This window comes from Bufo gargarizans, chromosome 11 (assembly GCF_014858855.1).
Source record: "Bufo gargarizans isolate SCDJY-AF-19 chromosome 11, ASM1485885v1, whole genome shotgun sequence".
NCBI lineage: Eukaryota > Metazoa > Chordata > Amphibia > Anura > Bufonidae > Bufo > Bufo gargarizans.
This window is the reverse complement of record NC_058090.1, coordinates 32,905,580-32,925,242: the sequence shown is the minus strand read 5'-3', so window position 1 is coordinate 32,925,242 and position 19,663 is coordinate 32,905,580. Positions and strand designations below refer to the sequence as shown.

General features: G+C 41.9%; 1 protein-coding gene across 1 annotated transcript in view; it reads right to left on the bottom strand.

Moving 5' to 3' along the window:
- The window catches only part of KCNH5 (potassium voltage-gated channel subfamily H member 5), a 283,707-nt gene that overhangs the window by 11,583 nt on the left and 252,461 nt on the right, over positions 1-19,663 (bottom strand). Inside the window, 1 exon segment of the mRNA XM_044272468.1 lies at positions 7,601-7,797. Within this exon segment, the coding sequence (XP_044128403.1) occupies positions 7,601-7,797 (197 nt within the window).

Here is a 19,663-nt window from a genome sequence, read left to right as displayed (position 1 = left end):
TTATTAGGTGATGTCACATTGATGACATCAAACCGACCAAATCCAAAACAATTATCTATTTCTTGTAGTTAAAATATTTATTACAATATATCATTGATATATATGGTAACTGGTTTATGATAACCGATGGGCAATTTTCCTGGTGTATAAAGCATTCTTCATTAGTAAATAGTCTTTGTGACTAGGCGCTATACTCCAAGATGTGTAAGGGTTGTCTGTGAAGGTTCTCATTCATCCAGGTCATGGTATATCAGTAGTAATAGGTCAGAGCAACCTGAACTTGTATTTTCTCTTACTGACTAAAGCATGAGTATTTAATGCTGGAGATTTCTTGTACAAGACATTGTAATTGAGATAACCAGTCAGATGACTAGTGAAACATCTTTAAGATAAAAAAAAGTCCAGTTGCTCTGAAATTTGCAAGGACTGCATTACTCTACACATGTTACACCTTAATAGCAGGATACAGCATGTCTGTGTTAAATCTCTGTGCATTCAGACTGTGGGAAACTTCTGTAGATTGCACGATCTATTAGGAATAATGTTCAGGGATAGTTTTCGAGAAAATAAGTCCCAGAAGATGGGCAAAGAAGTTAATGGCCAGGGCAGCAAATGGCTTAGTGCTAAATCACTGGTATTATAGGGTAGCAGGAGTTAATTGTATATTCCTTGGTGGTCTTGGGATGTGAGGAGTAATTGCAGAATCCCTGGTGGTCTGGGGCAGTGAAGGAAAGTTAAATACATGATGCTAAATACATGGTGTCTATATATTACTCAGGCTTCACCGTTTAGGACTGTAACTGGAAGATCAACAGGTTGAGCATGTCTGTCTTGGAGATCGAAGCAGAGAGGACTCTGCAGCTGTGTTAGAGTTCTCTCTAAGGTCAAGAAGAGCACTCTCAGTAAATGAATGCACTGCTTGACTACTGGAGCTTATGGTGGAGTGGTATATTTGTCTGCTACCACTCATAGGTTATTGCTGGGGATCTTGTCATTGGAGACTCCATAAGGTCTTAGGTGATTTCATAGTTTGCCATCCCCTAACACTGGTCCTACTAACGGTGGTCCGAATAATCTCAAAGCCAACCATGATTTAAAAGGATAGAAAATCAAAAAAGGTATGCCTTTCTGCAACAGGATAATACAATTCCTAATCCATGGTATTTTACGCACACTGCATATAGGGATAATATGTGTGGTGGTCCCGATGAGCCCTACCAAAGCTGTCCAGAATGACAGTCAAAGCAGTTCCTCACTTTGGCATTTACAAGGACATACCATTGTGACTGGTTCTGTCAAAATTAAAGATGAAGCAGAGCTCTAGCTGTCTGGAGAGCAGCTCTCTCTGCAGGAAGGGACTGCTGGAATCTGCGGTGTTTCTATAATTGTGCTTTATGACGCCTGTTACTGAGAATCTCAGAAGATTTCTGCCAAAGCTGACAGATGTTTCAACAAAAAGCTTTGGCAGCTATATAATCATCCTAATGGTGGGTCTTCATGGCCGGCTCTGACTGCTTGCTAACCACTGATGTTCTGTCAGTTTATCATATCATAGGTGAGTGTGTTTGGACTGAGGTTCTGAAAAGGAATATTTCAGCTCCCTAAACAGGGTTTTCCATTGCACCCAACGTGCTGAATTATCATCACACGACCTTTAGGCTTTGTATGTTTCTATTTACAAGATGAAGTAATTGCAGGGGTAAATCTAAGGGTTGACTGCCGGGGCGGACTGGGAATGTAATTGGCCCTGGAAAAAAAACTAAAATTGGACAATATTGTAGGCGGTCTGAATTGATAGAATGCAGGGCAACATACCGTAATTAGGTGGGGAGTGCAATACTGTAGTGAAGCACAAATTACCGCCCCAGCCGAACTAAATTACACAGTGCAACACAATATACTGCCTTACCAAGGTATTCAACTGTATTACCGTGCTGAGGACAGTGATACAGTTGGGTTCAACTGTTGGCCAAGTGCCAGGGTATTTTATACATTATTAGGGCATCAAAATGAATGTTTGCCACGGATGAAGGAAAGCCTTTCCATTACTTAATTGAAAACACCCTCTAAGTGAAAATGTAAAAAACTGTCCTGTAATCGTGAACTTAATGAATGGTCCAGACTGTAAACAAAAGCAATTACTGTTTCATAGGAGGCCAGCTCTGCAAAAATGTCACTTTCTTTGTTCATTCTTAAAAGTTAATTTATTTGATAGAGATTTCTTCTGAAGAACTAAAATAGGAGCTTCTGCCTCGTACAGCAAAACAGCTAAAGACCATCACACATCACTCAGGATTTTATAGTCAGAGGTGACTGCAAGTTTTACTGGACATCCGATTCATCTGAAGAGCATCATGTACTGTGACTTTAAAATGATTTTGGAGATACATTAAAAATGGAACTATGTGCATTTTAGCTAGAAGTATTTATATTTTATTTTTTAAATAGTTCGCTAACAAGTGATTTTAGTTAAAAAAATGCAATTGCTAGTTAATAAATTGCTTAAGAAGAAGCTACAGTGATTATTCTATGTATTTTTGTTTAAAAAAATAATAATTTTTTTTTTCTTTTTTTTAAAGCCTATGGACACCTTTGGGGGCAATTTCTGAACTATTGCAGTATACCCATTTTGAGCTAAAAATATATATTTTCAATTGGTCTTTATTATAAATGTTGAGCCCCTTTCTCTTTACAGCCTTGAGGTTCTCTAGTACCAGGCTATGTTTTCACTGTGTTCCATCAGGTAGCTAAGCTGATGGCTCCTTATCTCTGATTACTGACCTTATAAACACTCATTATAGATCAATTCTTATCTTTCTAATAAAAATGTGGCTTAAATAAGTGTTTTAAAGTTATTTAGAATTAGAGATAAGGGTTTTTAGATGACTAGCACAAAGTGAAAGTATGGCAGAAGTTAACTCTTTATGTCAAAGCCGCTGAATATTTTTAAAGACCATTTGAAAAAATGATTTCAAGCCTAAAATGAGTCAAATGCAATCATAAACAAAGTCCTGTCCCTGAGAACACCAATGGTCAGTGTTCAATTTCCCTACAGTGCTGCCAAAGGAGAAATGAAGTATTACTCGGTTCCAATTAAAATAAATGTTCTGTCTGTGTAATGCATGGATGTTCTCAGTCCTCCAGAGAGACAGACACTCTTTGTAACGGCTCTTCTCTTTCGCCAATAGATGATTACAGTCCTTAAATTGGGTTATGCCATAATTGATGTTAAAAATTTAAATCAGACATCAAATAGAACTCGACAATCTCTTTCCTCACATGGATCAAGAAATCTCTCCTTCATTGCTCCAATTGTTCTGCTAGATTTATTTCGGAACCGCAGCTCAGGAGGCATGTCCTTTCTTAGGGTCGTGCCCTTTCTCAGAAAGGGTGACCTGTTTGCTCTAGCTCTTTCTTTGTAAATGTCACAGCTTCAAACAAAGACGATGCTGGGGACCATTGAAAATGTAAACTGAGCATGTGTGACCACCAGTGGGCAAGAATCCTTTAGTACAGTCCTATATGACTATAGGCCAATCCTATAGTTATGTTCTATTGGACAGTCCTATGGTAGAGAGACTATAAATTAGACACTTGGTGCTCAGGAAGTGATCAGCAATGTAGTTCATGTAGTTGGAAACTGATTAATTTCTGGTCCTGGAACAGTAACATGCATTGGGAACTGAAGCTTGGGCAAGAATGGCTACCATATACCTGCACGACAAATGTAATATCGTTATCAATTTGTGTACAGATAAGAAAGAACCTAATGTGTAGGAGCATAATGCATCATAAAGACTTGATCTACCAAAAACTCAGAAATTAAGACATTATTTTAAAAGGGCTGTCCTATCTGGACAAACCCTGTCCATATGACCTCTAAGAGCATGTCATAGAGGAACCCCTGCTATATGCCAGAAGGGACATGTGCCCTGGCAAACCTTGCATGATAATGCATTACAGCTGGGAAAATGAATGGATATGTCTTCCTTCAGCTGGAAGTGAGAAAAGCTAGATGATCAGCTGGCAGTTTTTTTTTTGTTCTGAAACAAACATTTTCCAGCACTTCATTAGGGAATTCTGAGAGGGGGTCTCCCATTCCAGACCCTATTAACCAGAGTCAAGAGCATCTCTTGACTGGGAGGACTAAGTCAGTACCTATGTGCATTATATCGACATCCCACCGATTGCGTAATGCTTCAGTGTTCCTGAAGGAGCGCTGCCCGGAAAAGGAGTACTTTGCTGCTTGATTCCCGCTCAGATTACAGAGTGTCGAGTGTTCCACCAGATAATAGCCTGGGACCCCTGTTCCCATGACCTTCAAGGTATCCAGAACCAACTGGTATATCTGAAGACCCTCTACCATACTGTTTGTTCAGAAGTAAAATACAATCAAATAGCCAGTAATGGCTCTCCAGCTCCAATGGGTGGATTTATTTTCCTAGTGTCAACGCAATCATTTCTATCTAGTGCTTGAGAATTAATTAAACCCACTTCCCACTGCTTCTTCCCTCGAAGCAAATGTAATGATCCTATTCCCAAGCCAAAGAAACGCCGGTTTTAAGATTTTAATCAGTTTCAAACACACTGAAATGAGGAAAAAGTGAAAGATTGATGTACTGCATATAGTAGGAGTTTTCAGCTTTAAACCAGAGCTGTTGTACAGCCTTGGGATTTCAGTTAAATGAAATTGACGTCTTGCATCACTAAGTTCGCACAGAATTCCAACCTACGAAAGCCTAAAGCCCTGGGAGCAAATATAATAAGTAGGAAAAAGTAATAGATCTCTTCAAATTAACATATCTAATCCTTTATGCGGCAAGGGGTCATTCACAAGGGCATAGCTTTAAACGGTGAAGAGCGATCCTGGATCCTAAGGTGGCCCAAAAATCCATGCAACCCATTATAGTTATAGTTTTTTAAAGAAATCACTCCACATATTAACACATGGTAACAGTCCCAATTTGGCTGGGACAATGCCATAAACCGGGATAAAAGTGATATGTTTTATGCAAATTTATCCAAGCAGTGGGTATTTGGGGCAGTCCCAGGGAAGCACTTAAATTTTCAGATTTTGAACATTTTAATTTTGGTAAGTATGCACATATAGATCTGATAAATATGAATGGCTCCTGATTTGGCTGGAAAAATGCCATAAACCTGGATGAAAGGCCCCATGCACACTGCCGTGTTTCACAGCCGTGTGCGGGCCGTGGAACCGCGGCCTGGATTCCTCCTGAGAGCAGGAGCGCACGGCGTCACTGGTTGCTATGACGCCGTGCGCTCCCTGCTGCCGGCACAGTACAGTAATACACTGGTATGATCTATGACACCGTGCGCTCCTGCTCTCAGGAGGGATCCAGGCCGCGGTTCCACGGCCTGCACACGGCTGTGAAACACGGCAGTGTGCATGGGGCCAAAGGGACATGTGTTATGCAAATTTACCCAAACAGTGTGTGTTTGGGGCAGTCCCAGGTAAGCCCTTACATTTTTTGATTTTGAAAATTTCTGTTTTTGGTAAGGGCGCACATATTAATTTGATAAAGTGTCCTTATATCACTTTTTTGCCATTGCCTTATTTCACTAAGGGTACGATTTTACAAATAACTATTATGGAAACATACCATATAGCATGTAGCCTGCACTTTATCAGGGACTGTGACTGTCTGTTATGAGGGACTGTGGCTATCATTGTTATGGGGGCACTGTGGCTGGAACTGTTGTGTGTGCAAGGATATTAGGTTGAAGGTCAGTGTTCTCCCTAAGCTGTATACTCTGAAAAGAAGAGGATTAAAACAACATACTATCAGGCCAAAAACACAAATCAACTGCTGCTTGGCTGAGCGCTAACTAAGCATATGCATTTCCCTGACTATGCATGTGGCTTACTACCAACCACTCGAACAAAATTACATTAATGTGTTTTACCTCATAACAAAAGCAAATGTCTACTTTGAGGATAGCAACAGCTTCCCCAGACAGGTTCTGTTTCCTCAGAAGGCTCTCTATATATAATAGCCCAGTAATGAGGTGGACTGTAATACAAAGAAAATGATTAGTGTTGAGCGAGCACCAAAGTGCTCGTGTGCTCTATTCGTCAATGGGAGAACCCCAGGCACCCCCTGCTCGGAAGAGAAGAGGGTGTCTGGTTCATAAAAAAAGGTTAGAAATTGATGGAAACCCCATCAAAATGGTTTGGAAACAGCATTAAGAGCATAGCTGGATGCGTCTTAGACTCCTATTATATACAACATACAATAGACAACCACATAAAGGCTATATGCCAAAAGCCAGGTATGTGCAAGCCATCAATCTATCTATGAGACAGATAACAGCCAGCATACCTTACAATGGCAGCCTTGTGCACTATGAGACATTCCAAACCAGCTCTCATCTGACTGAGAGCCAGTAAGTCTCAAAGTTACTTCAGATCTGTTGGATGGCTTGGGTGGACCTGCGCACCTAGATCAATATCATTAGGGCGACAAAACGTTTTCTGATTGTCCTAACATAATATTTAATAACCTTTCTATACAGCTTTGTCATGTAAAAACTCATTTGCATAAACATGGGCATATGGAAAAGACATGCAAATGAGCAGAATCTGTTTTATTTTTCAGCTGTCATAAGACAGATAGATGGTGCTATTGAGTTATGAACAGCGCCATCTATTGGTTTCACAGTCTTATGACAAGAGTAGACTAATAGTTTTGTCAGAAAACTACTAATAGATGGCGCTGTTCATAACATCATAACTCAATAGCGCCATCTATTGGTTTCATAGTCTTCTGACAAGAATATTAGACTATGAGTCTTATGACAAGCTTATTAGTGTAGCCTTTTGCATGGAAAATTCACAATAGAAATTAGCGATTAGAATATTTGCGATCTGCACTGAGTTATTACCCAGCTTTCCCAGTGTCAGTTGTCTAATGTATGTCGTACATAATAGTAGTCTAAGATGCATCCAGCTATCCTCTTAAGTCTGTTTCTAAACCATTTTGATTGGGTTTCCATCAATTTCTCTTGTGAGAGAGACTAACCTTTTTTTGTGAACCAGACACCCTGTTTTCTTCAGAGCAGGGGGTGCCTGGTTTGATGCTCGGGTCTCCCATTGACTTTCATTGTATTAAGATGTACTCGAGCACCCAAAGTATTCAGCCGAGCACTCGGATCTGCCGAGCATAGCGATGCTTGAGCCGAACAGCAGTTCGGCCGAGCATGCTGGCTCAACACTAAAAATGATAGGCCCCACTACCAACCTGTCCATCATTCCATAAAAATCCAGGTCCGAAAACAGGACCTACCCTTAGCTCACCACTCTTTACAAGGGATACTGGGCTTTCCTGGGTTCCTTATTCCTTAGAGCTTTCCCTGAAAGACATATAAACTTTCTAGGGCCTTGTACACATATGAGAGGGCTCTTGGGAAATATAATAATGATCCCCTATCGTTCTTCTATCACAGCCTCACGATATACTGTACATGTATATATATCATACTGTAGCTTTTCCCAGGTTGAAGAAACACCTACCTACAGCTCTCAGGGACATAATATATAATAGATATTTGGACACATGTAGACTGGATAAGACTTTACCCGTTTTCTCAGGTTGCAGGTCAATGTGAGGTTCCTGGAGAAGGAGTTAGCGAAGGCCGTGTAGAAGTCTAGGACTTTCAGCAAAGCTTCTCTCTTGATGATGTGTAGATCACAGTAGGTAAGCGCTCGTACATTGGCGCAGGCATGAGCAAGAGTGGTCTCCTTCCAGAATACATCTCCAAACACATCCCCCTTCCCTGCGAAAACATGAAAAACCTTAAAGCTACTTGCCAATTCCTTGGCCCTTTTAAAACTAAAGAGTTAATAGGGATGCAGAAGACATATCAAATTATGAAAATGATTGACTGTAAGTGCTATAGCTAAAAGTAGTGTAACCATTTATAAAAGGGGATGTCCACATTGCAAATGTCTCTTTGTGGACATCGGGGGTCCAACAACTGGCATGTCTACATCGGGGGTCCAACAACTGGCATGTCTACATTTTCCTTATTTTGAGGCTTCTGTATAAATGTACACAGCTGCTATTGAACCCAATGGTCTAATTTATGGTCACACTACGCTCCTCAGAGCAAGAGAGCCTCTTTATCTACTCTGGAGAGGAGTATTTATATCAGACATGCTGCCTTGTAGGTTGGATCCTGCTGATCGAAAGGATACCCGTTTTTTGAAAAACTGTTGTGTTCAAGAGAATTTTTTTTTTATTCTTTATGCAAATGAAAGCTTCACCTTTCAATGCACTGAAGCCCTCATATGCATCAAGAATAAAAGTTTTTTTTCTCGGCAATGACGCAACCGATTTTCACAAGACAGGTATCATTTTAATTAGCAGGACCAACCCTACCTGGCAATATGCCTGGTTTGTTAGGGTTGATCCTGCGGACACGCGGCCTTTAAGGCATACTCAGCTGGTAAAGGTGGTCTGAAATCTCTTGCAGCTTTTCTTGAGGGCACCTGTAAGTTCATTGACAAACTGAGTTCTGCTATATCTGCATATACAACACCTGGGAAAAACATGTGTTATCAATATAAATGATGAAAAAATCATTGAAATTCGGAAACGAGCTGCCAGTTTACTGAAAGCTATGTAGCAGAAGTGTAATTTATTACGTGTATTTACAGACAGGCTGCTCTGGGATTGAAGAGTTTTCTAAATTGGATCCTTCCTCAAACATGTAATTATGTCATTTATATCGGCTCTAGAAGCGTTTAGCAAATTGCAGCTCAGCTATTGCCGACGAGACAGAAAACACAAATATCATCAGGTCTCATACTGGAGCAGCACGAGTGGATCCATCTGGATCAATTATTTTAGGAAGCAAGAATTAACCATAAAGTCTACCTCACCTCCCTTAGTTTTGCAGGTGAAGGCACACGTATGCGCTCTGTTATCAACCACTGTGGTTTGCGAGAAATGCAAGTTCTTCAATAGTTTTAAGATAGTTACATACGGCATATATATATTTTTTTTAAAAGCCAGTTTTTAATGTAGCTGTCAGGGATTCAGAAGAAATAGACTTATACTTCTCCTACCTGGTTTGGCTTGAAAAACTGATCAGAACCAGCAATAGATCATCCGTTAAAACAAAGTGCAGAACCCCTTTAAGCAAAAAGCATATGTGGTAGGCAATAACAAGTGCTCGGCGGCACCTAAATCAGAAACCATATGTCCTACCACAATCCGGGGGGTTCCAGTGCACATCCATGAATCCCGGAGGGAAAGCAAAAACTTATCTATCCCTGGGCTAGATGATGATGTGGTATTGAAGGACAGGGTGGGCAAAGAACTGTCCCTGATATCGCCCTACATAGGGGTGCTATTCTGGCCCTGATAGCCTAACCACAGACCACCCGCCCTGATAAGAGCGACCCCGTCCGGAACCTTACCCTATATAAAAATAGGCCCCTGACTTCCAGGTGATCACTATATAGATCTATGTGTTTTTGACTCATTATAAAAGTATATTATAAGTATATCGCACCCCTCTGTGTATCACACATATAGATAGCACACCTATACCAGTCCTTAAAATGACTTTTGTGGCCCTATTAGCTAGCGTTTTGTGTCCCTAACAGCCTGTCCCTGCTCCACACAGCAACCTCCCCCTACACTGGCAAAACACTGAATGTAAAATGGAGGCCAGATCAGGTTTATTTATAAGGTAGGGGGTACGTCCATGTGCTGAAATGTCTCAATTGGCTGTCCTCAATTGGATGTGTCATGGGTCAAAGTTCTTCATAATGTAAAAGAATATGTCGGGCACGAATTTCTCCATATGTTTGCATGTTCGGCGAATTGCGAACACGCAAAGTTCGCCGCGAAACGACAGCCGGGCGAACCTCAAGGCGATCTCTACTGTGGTATTTGGCTCTGTTGGGGTGGTATAATGTGCCACAATATGGTATTGCTGGCCCTGCCTATCCATCAATTTGGACCCGACTACAAAACGGGGCCACTTTTAATATTTTTTCCAGGGCCACTTTAAGTTCCCATGTCCGCCCCTGCTCAAGCATCTTGGTTGCATTAATTTAGCCAACTGAGCCCCTCCGTCATGCAACTGACCTTAGGGTGCAGTCCCAATGAGTGATAGTGGAGCAGAGCTGCACCAAGGCACAACTGGGCAAGACTAATGACCCACTGAGGTCTGAAATGCCCTCTCTGCTCATGATGGTTTCTAATAGACACATTTTGTAAAGTTTGAAGATTTTATTATACAAGTCGATTGCTGGATTTAACACTACAATTACTATAGGTGAACATGCATAGAGATGTGGCAGTGCTGATTTTGTAGTATGTGCCATCTAAACCAATGCAGGTAAACCAACTGAGCTAAGTCGACAAATTCAGCACTGCTAAATCTGTACATTCTTTTTCTGCATTAAGAATAGTGTGTTATCATTGTGCTTGTATAAAAGATGTGACTGTATATATCACATGTAAAATCCACTTAAAGGCATTTTTATCAGAGCTGTTTGAACTGCAAGAAAATGTGGAGACGTGTTGGCGGGAGGCAGATTGCAGTGAGAAGAGGCGACCGGGGACAGCGGTTAGTTAAGTGAAACATAAATAATCAGAACACCTTCCCGGCTGCAGAACAGCTAAAGAGCTCTTTGCTTTAATGGTGTTACTCACTTTCAGACTGTAAACCTAAAATCGAATTATGCTCAGCATATGCCGCCCCAGTCACTGCATTTGTCAATGTCTTTATAGACGACAGACTTTAGATATGGAGATACATATGATAGAAAGGGGCGTAGAAAATTCTGCAACAAGACGCCCTCTGGACCCCTTCAAGCACGAGGGCCCTGTTCTTACTGCAGCCTCTGCACCCCCCATATGCACCCATGGTCCAGCCACCCAACAGCCCACTAGTTTGTCGTAAATCCTGGCATTCCCTGCAGCCATAAGGCTTCCATCACAGTTTTTTTTTTCTTTTTTCTTTTTTGCTGCATTTTTTAAGCGTTTCATTTTTATTGCAACATTTAAACAAATATTTTAAACTCCTATAGAGATGCCTAAGGGAAAAAGACAGAATAAGGCCTCTTCCACACTACCGTTTTTTTTTTTCCGTTTTGCAGTCCGTTTTTTGCGTTCCGTATTTCAATGGTTCCGCAAAAAAAACGGAATGTGTTCCGTATGCATTCCGTTTCCGTATTTCCGTTTTGCCGTTCCGTTAAAAGATAGAACATGTCCTATATTTGGCCGCAAATCGTGGTCCGTGGCTCCATTCAAGTCAATGGGTCCGCAAAAATGCATCCGTATGTCTTCCGTATCCGTTCCGTTTTTTGCGGAACCATCTATTGAAAATGTTATGCCCAGCCCAATTTTTTCAATGTAATTACTGTATACTGTATATGCCATACGGAAAAACGGAACGGAACGGAAACGGAACCACAACGGAAGCAAAAAAACGGAACAACGGATCCGTGAAAAACGGACCGCAAAACACTGAAATGGACATACTGTAGTGTGAAAGAGGCCTAAGGCTACATTCACCTGACTGTATTTTCGTTCCATGTCCGATTTACAATTTTCGCAGATCACACGCATTCAAATCTATGGGGATGCAAAAAAATGCAGACAGCACACAGATGTCATCTGTGTGCTGTCCACATCCATGCACACGGACCACATCTGTATTTAAAAACCCCGAAACTATGCAGAGGCACAATCTGCGCCAGAAATACACCTAATATAGGCGTATTTCTGCATAATAAATGACCCCCATATTTTTTATAAATACGAGGGCTTTAGAACACTGAGGGGCATGACCACCACTGGAAAGATGCACAGAGCAAAGATGCACAGAGCGGTCAAGCCCCGCACCATGGTGCACTGAAGACCTCATAAATAGAGATGGCCTTGCGGTTCGCCCGGCGGTCGTTTCGAGGTGAACTTTGCTCGTTCACGATTCGCCGAACATGCGAACATATGGCGATGTTCGCATGCGCCATATTCTTTTACATTGCGCCAAACTTTGACCCATGACACATCCATCAGGGAGGACAGGACAGCCAATTGAGACGTTTCAGCACATGGACACACCCCCACCCTATAACAGAACCCGATCTGGCAGCCATTTTACATTCTGTGTTTTGCCAGTGTATGGAGAGGTTGCTTTGTGGAGCAGGGACAAACTGTTAGGGACACCAAACGCTAGCTAATAAGGCCACAAAAGTCATTTTAAGGACTGGTATAGGTGTGCTATCGATAGGTGTGATATACTGATGGGTGTGATATACTTATATAACATAGAAAGTATACAATAGTGCATTTGTGTTGTGCAGCAGTTGTGTGCGGTTCTGCTGCGATACCGCAGCTAGATAGAGGGACAAACGCTATTGGAGTAACTAATTGCAACTGGTGTGATATACCTGTTGCCCCAATAAAAACTGATTGAGGGGTGTGATATACCTATAATATACTTTCTAACATACAAACCGGATTCCCAAAAAGTTGGGACACTAAACAAATTGTGAATAAAAACTGAATGCAATGATGTGGAGATGGCAAATGTCAATATTTTATTTGTAATAGAGCGTAGATGACAGATCAAACGTTTAATCCGAGTAAATGCATCATTTTAAAGGAAAAATACGTTGATTCAAAATTTCATGGTGTCAACAAATCCCCAAAAAGTTGGGACAAGTAGCAATAAGAGGCTGGAAAAAGTAAATTTGAGCATAACGAAGAGCTGGAAGACCAATTAACACTAATTAGGTCAATTGGCAACATGATTGGGTATAAAAAGAGCTTCTCAGAGTGGCAGTGTCTCTCAGAAGCCAAGATGGGTAGAGGATCACCAATTCCCACAATGTTGCGCAGAAAGATAGTGGAGCAATATCAGAAAGGTGTTACCCAGCGAAAAATTGCAAAGACTTTGCATCTATCATCATCAACTGTGCATAACATCATCCGAAGATTCAGAGAATCTGGAACAATCTCTGTGCGTAAGGGTCAAGGCCGTAAAAGCATACTGGATGCCCGTGATCTCCGGGCCCTTAAACGACACTGCACCACAAACAGGAATGCTACTGTAAAGGAAATCACAGAATGGGCTCAGGAATACTTCCAGAAACCATTGTCAGTGAACACAATCCACCGTGCCATCCGCCGTTGCCAGCTGAAACTCTACAGTGCAAAGAAGAAGCCATTTCTAAGCAAATCCACAAGCTCAGGCGTTTTCACTGGGCCAGGGATCATTTAAAATGGAGTGTGGCAAAATGGAAGACTGTTCTGTGGTCAGACGAGTCACGATTCGAAGTTCTTTTTGGAAATCGCCATGTCATCCGGACCAAAGAGGACAAGGACAAGCCAAGTTGTTATTAACGCTCAGTTCAGAAGCCTGCATCTCTGATGGTATGGGGTTGCATGAGTGCGTGTGGCATGGGCAGCTTGCATGTCTGGAAAGGCACCATCAATGCAGAAAAATATATTCAGGTTCTAGAACAACATATGCTCCCATCCAGACGTCATCTCTTTCAGGGAAGACCCTGCATTTTTTAACAAGATAATGCCAGACCACATTCTGCATCAATCACAACATCATGGCTGCGTAGGAGAAGGATCCGGGTACTGAAATGGCCAGTCTGCAGTCCAGATCTTTCACCTATAGAGAACATTTGGCGCATCATAAGGAGGAAGGTGCAACAAAGAAGGCCCAAGACGATTGAACAGTTAGAGGCCTGTATTAGACAAGAATGGGAGAGCATTCCTATTTCTAAACTTGAGAAACTGGTCTCCTCGGTCCCCAGACGTCTGTTGAGTGTTGTAAGAAGAAGGGGAGATGCCACACAGTGGTGAAAATGGCCTTGTCCCAACTTTTTGGGGATTTGTTGACACCATGAAATTCTGATTCAACATATTTTTCCCTTAAAATTGTACATTTTCTCAGTTTAAACTTTTGTTCCGTGATTTATGTTCTATTCTGAATAAAAAATTAGAAGTTGGCACCTCCACATCATTGCATTCATTTTTTATTCATGATTTGTATAGTGTCCCAACTTTTCTGGAATCCGGTTTGTAGAAAGAATATAGTGCATATGTATTGTGCAGCAGTTGTGTGCGTTTCTGCTGCGGTACCGCAGGTATATAGAGGGACAAGCGCTAATGGAACAACTATTTGCAAAGGGTGTGATATACCTGTTGCCCCAAAAAAAAAGAATTGAGGGGTTTGATATACCTGCTTCCACAAAATACTGTTTAAGGGGTCTGATATACCACAAAATACTAATTAAGGGGTGCGATATACCTGCTTCCACAAAATATTGATTGAGGCCTGCGATATACCTGCTTCCTCAAAATACTGATTAAGGGGTGTGATATACCTGCTTCCACCAAATATTGATTAAGGGGTTCTAAAAATCTGCTTCCACAAAATACTGATTGAGGGGTTTGATAAACCTGCTTCCACAAAATACTGATTGAGGGGTGCGATATACCTTCTTCCGCAAAATACTGATTGAGGGGTGCGATATACCTGCTTCCACCAAATATTAACTAAGGAGTTCTATATACCTGCTTCCACAAAATACTGAGTAAGGTGATTGATATACCTGCTTCCACAAAATACTGATTAAGGGGTTTTATATACCTGCTTCCACAAAATATTGATTAAGGGAGCGATATACCTGCTTCCACAAAATATTGATTGAGAGGCGCGATATACCTGCTTCCGCAAAATACTGAATAAGGGGTTTGATAAACCTGCTTCCACAAAATACAGATTGAGTGGTGCGAAATACCAGCTTCCACCAAATATTGATTAAGGGGTTCTATATACCTACTTCCACAAAATACTGATTGAGGGGTGCGATATACCTCCTTCCACAAAATACTGATTAAAGGGTTTGATATACCTGCTTCCACAAAATATTGATTAAGGGGTTCTATATACCTGTTTCCACAAAATACTGATTGAGGGGTGCGATATACCCGCTTCCACAAAATACTGATTACAGGGTTTGATATACCTGCTTCCACAAAATACAGATTAAGGGGAGCGATATACCTGCTTCCACCAAATATTGATTAAGAGGTTCTATATACCTTCTTCCACAAAATACTGAATAAAGGGGATTGATATACCTGCTTCCACAAAATACTGATTAAGGGGTATGATATACCTGCTTCCACAAAATACTGATTAAGGGGTTTGATATACCAGCTTCCATCAAATACTTATTGAGGCCTGCAATATACCTGCTTCCACAAATACTGCTCTTCTCTAGGGAATCTAGGCAGGCCATTCTGCAGGGGTGGTAGGGGTTGGGCAGGTGCACCAGGCCGGAGCCTAAGTGGGAAGTTGAAGAAGGTGTGTGCGATTACGTCAAAGGACGCATGAGAGTTGGTTGAGTGGCTCACTCAGATTTCCGCTTCTTCACCCTCCTCACTCTCTGCTGTGTGCACATCCAAAGACACCACCACCACCATAGCCCCTCTACTCGAGTCAGAGGAATTATTTCCCATCCATTCCCAGACCTTACCGATGTGCAGCCATTATTGGCATTGGATGAGGAAGAGAAGGTAGCAACGGCTGCCACCCAGCGGTCTGACAACAGTACCCAGATTAGCCCAAGGAGGGTGGTCCCAGCTGTTCCTGCCTACTCCGAGATCTCTAATGTCAGTGGTGGTGAAAGTGACGATGATGACGTGTCGATGGACATCACGTGGGTGCCCACAATAGAGGAAGAGGAGGAGAGTTCAGAGGGAGAGACAGAGCAGCAGATAGTGAGTAGAAAGAGGAGAAGCAGGCAGAACTCGTAGCGCACCAGAGGCAAAAAGCAGACTTCAAACGTATCTGGAGCGAGCCATCCACCATGCACGGTCACATCTTGAGCTCCTAGGACACCGGCACATGGCTCCGCAGTGCGGGCTTTTTTTAAAGTGTCAGCTGCTGACAATAGTGTTGCCATCTGGAGCCTTTGCTGTCAACGCATAAGTCGTGGTAAGCCCAACAATCGCCTAGGGATAACCGCCTTAAGAAGGCACCTGGCCTCCCATCACCGAGCTCAGTGGGAGCAACGCCGTCAGAACTTACAAAGTCACACTCCCGGCGCTCCATGTCCTGCCTCTTCTCCTTCTCCTCTTTTCTCCCATTTGTCCTCCACCTTTCACCGTGCCATCGTCGCGTTCATCTGGCAGAAGGCAGGCTTCTGTGGCCCAAATGTTCGAGCGTAAATAGTTGATGATGCTGGATAACCCTCTTGCCCAATGGCTGACGCTGGCTTGTTGGAACTGCTAGCCCGTCAACTACTGCCATATAAATTTGTGGACTCAGAGGCCTTTAGAAAATTTGTGGCCATAGGACACCGCAATGGAAAGTCCCCAGAAGGAAATATTTCTACCAGAAGGGCATCCCAGAGCTTGATGGCCACGTTCAGCAGCAAGTGAATATATCTCTGGCACACAGTGTCGGTGCCAAGATACATCTGACCACGAACACGTGGTCTAGCAAACATGGGCAGGGAAGGTACATAACTTTTTCTGCCCACTGGGTGAACCTTCTGACGGCCGTCAAGCATGTAACCCGTGACACCCGTGTGGATTTGGTGTTACCGCCACGGATTGCATGCCTGCCTCTTCTTCTCCTCCTCAGCTGACTCCTCCTTTTCCACTGCTACCGTCAGATGAATGCCTAATTTTTGCGCCCTGTACTCCCCTGGCCTACAGTAAAATTGTTATTCAGTGACCGCCTATTGTACCTCCAGCCACATAATCACTTGTTCTTTTCTGTCAGGTGAATGCCTAATTTTTGGGGCCTGTACTCCCGTGGCCTAAAATACCAATTTTCTATGCTCCAGCAGGGCACATTTTTGAGAGTTTCCCTTTAAGACGCATAAAAATGGCCCCTGATTAAAATACATATTTTTTGTGGGAATTTTTGCCATTGATCCCCCTCTGGTATGTCGCTGTCCATATTGTGGAACTATTTGTGGACTTATAGTAAGTATTTGGTGGCTGCAAATATGACCTGAAGGTTTTTCAGGTTCGCCTGCCATTAAAGTCAATAGGGCCCGCCGCGAATGCACCGTTCGCAAACATTTGATCGTCCCAGCCGATGTTCATCCATCACTACTTATAAATAAATAAAAATCTTAGAAACAACTATTTCTACAAGACAGATATCATTTTAATAGGCAGAATCAACCTTACCAGCCGGGCAACATATTTGATTTAATGGGGTTGATCTTGCCCACAGATGCTCTTTAAAGTAACATCTGACTGCATATAAAGGTGTAAAAAGCAGCAAAAATAATATAAATGCTTACAAAAGACTATGGGGGAGATTTATTCTGTACGTCGGTTTTAATTTGTCATGCTGGCATGAAATTCACCACAATTATTAAGAGGCGCGCGCATGATAGGCTGCTCGTGAGCCAGAACTGAAATTCCAGTGTAATGTGCGCTGGTTTTATGGCGCACATGTTTTTATATCAATCAAGCAGCGATCCTCCTGCCGGAGGCCCAGCACCTTCTGCCCACTTTTTGGAAAAGTGCCAAGAGTGTTGGAAAAAAAACAAAATGTCACAAACCAGGACTTGCTCCAAACTTTGCTACTTCTCAACTTTTTGAAGCCGTGGACACCTGATAAATCTCCCCTATGTGTGGAGACACCTTTATACAGGTTTTCCAGGACTAAGAATAGAGGTATAATTTCTTATCGCTAAACAGTGCCACTCTTATCTATAGGCTGTATCTGGTATTGCAGTTTATCAAGGGAATGAGGCTAATCGGCAATACTAGACAACATCCATAGAGAAGTGTGTTACTTTCCGAAAAACAAACCAGATATTTTTTTTTCTCCCTCGTCGTGGACAACCCCTTTAATACACAGATTGGTTGCTATTAAGTCATGCTCACGATGTCTATAAATATCAAGCTTAATAGAATTTACTTTTAAGAACCCAATAAAGCATGACGTTCTGCAACATTTATTCAAAAAGGACATCTCACCGGACCCCCATAGCCTGTGTCAGCAGTAACAAATTGCCTGGTATGGCTCAGTCTATCACTCATGTCCTCAAGCCCACACCGACCAGAATCCCAATATATCAACTTCTGACATAATTATGTTTATTAGATAAATGCGCTCCGCTCGCCCAAATATCAAGCGCTTCATCTTAACGCCTGCCAATTATACTCGTTTAAAGGCACAAACAGCCAAATAATAAGAGAACAAGTTTCTATTAAAGAGAGAAATCCAACATGTTGCGATGCAGCGAGGCTTGAAGGAACATCTACACATCAGTCATCCAGACGGTCGTATTGTCTGCTGCACAATTTGCTTCAATGACTCCCAAAATCTAGAAAGAACAATGATCTGCGCTGAACCGAATTACTGCTCATTACCAAATTCTCAGTTCTCCTATAAGTCGTCTCCACTATTTACAAGTTTGTTGGGAACTATTAAAGTTTTCAGGTTCCTATATATTTTTTATAGTGGTTGGTCCTCCTAACAACCCCCTATAGACATGCATGCTTAGACATGCATCCATGAAATCCAACAGTCGAGAGACCCTTGGTATACACATTAAATAATGAGCCTATCATACCAAAATAAGCTTACGTTTCTGTAATATGTATGCCCACTTTACCACTTCCAAAATAACAAGAAAGTCTAAGGCCTCTTTCACACGGCCGTTGCGGAAACATGTGCGGGTGCGTTGCGGGAACACCATCATGTGTTTTGCACTGGCGTGAGAAAAATCGCGCATGTTTGGTACCCAAACCCGAACTTCTTCACAGAAGTTCGGGTCTGGGATCGGTGTTCTGTAGATTGTATTATTTTCCCTTATAACATGGTTATAAGGGAAAATAATAGCATTTTGAATACAGAATGCATAGTACAATAGCGCTGGAGGGGTTAAAAAAATAAAATAAAATAATAATTTAACTCACCTTAGTCCACTTGATCGCGTAGCCCGGCATCTCTTCTGTCTCCTTTGCTGAACAGGACCTGTGGTGACGTCACTCCGGTCATCACATGATCCATCACCATGGTAAAAGATCATGTGATGGATCATGTGATGACTGTGACGTCACCAAAGGTCCTTGTTGCTACACACAGCTAAGATCAAGACAGAAGGAGATGCCGGGCTGTGCGAGCAAATGGATTAAGGTGAGTTAAATTATTTTTTATTTTTTTTAACCCCTCCAGCACTATTATACTATGCATTCTGTATTCAGAATGCTATTATTTTCCCTTATAACCATGTAAAAATCACTGCTCATGTGAACAGCCCCATAGAAATGAATGGGTCGGTATTCAGTGTGGGTGCAATGAGTTCAACTCAAGCATCGCATCCGCGCAGAATACTCGCCCGTGTGAAAGGGGCCTAAGGGAATCCAGTATACACGTGTGCAGTACCCAAGAGCAGGGTCATTGCAAAGGGTTAACTGTTGTAATGTTACATTGCCAAGTTAAATGTTGTAATTTGTTGCATTTGTGTACCTAACAGCACTGTATGGACAATTAAGGGTTAAATCCTTGGCTTATGCTATTAAAGGAAATGTGTCACCAAAATTTTTATCTGACATTTAAAACCAGGTAGTAACAGATATTCTTTTTTTCGAATCTCTTTTTATTTTCTGATTACAGATTT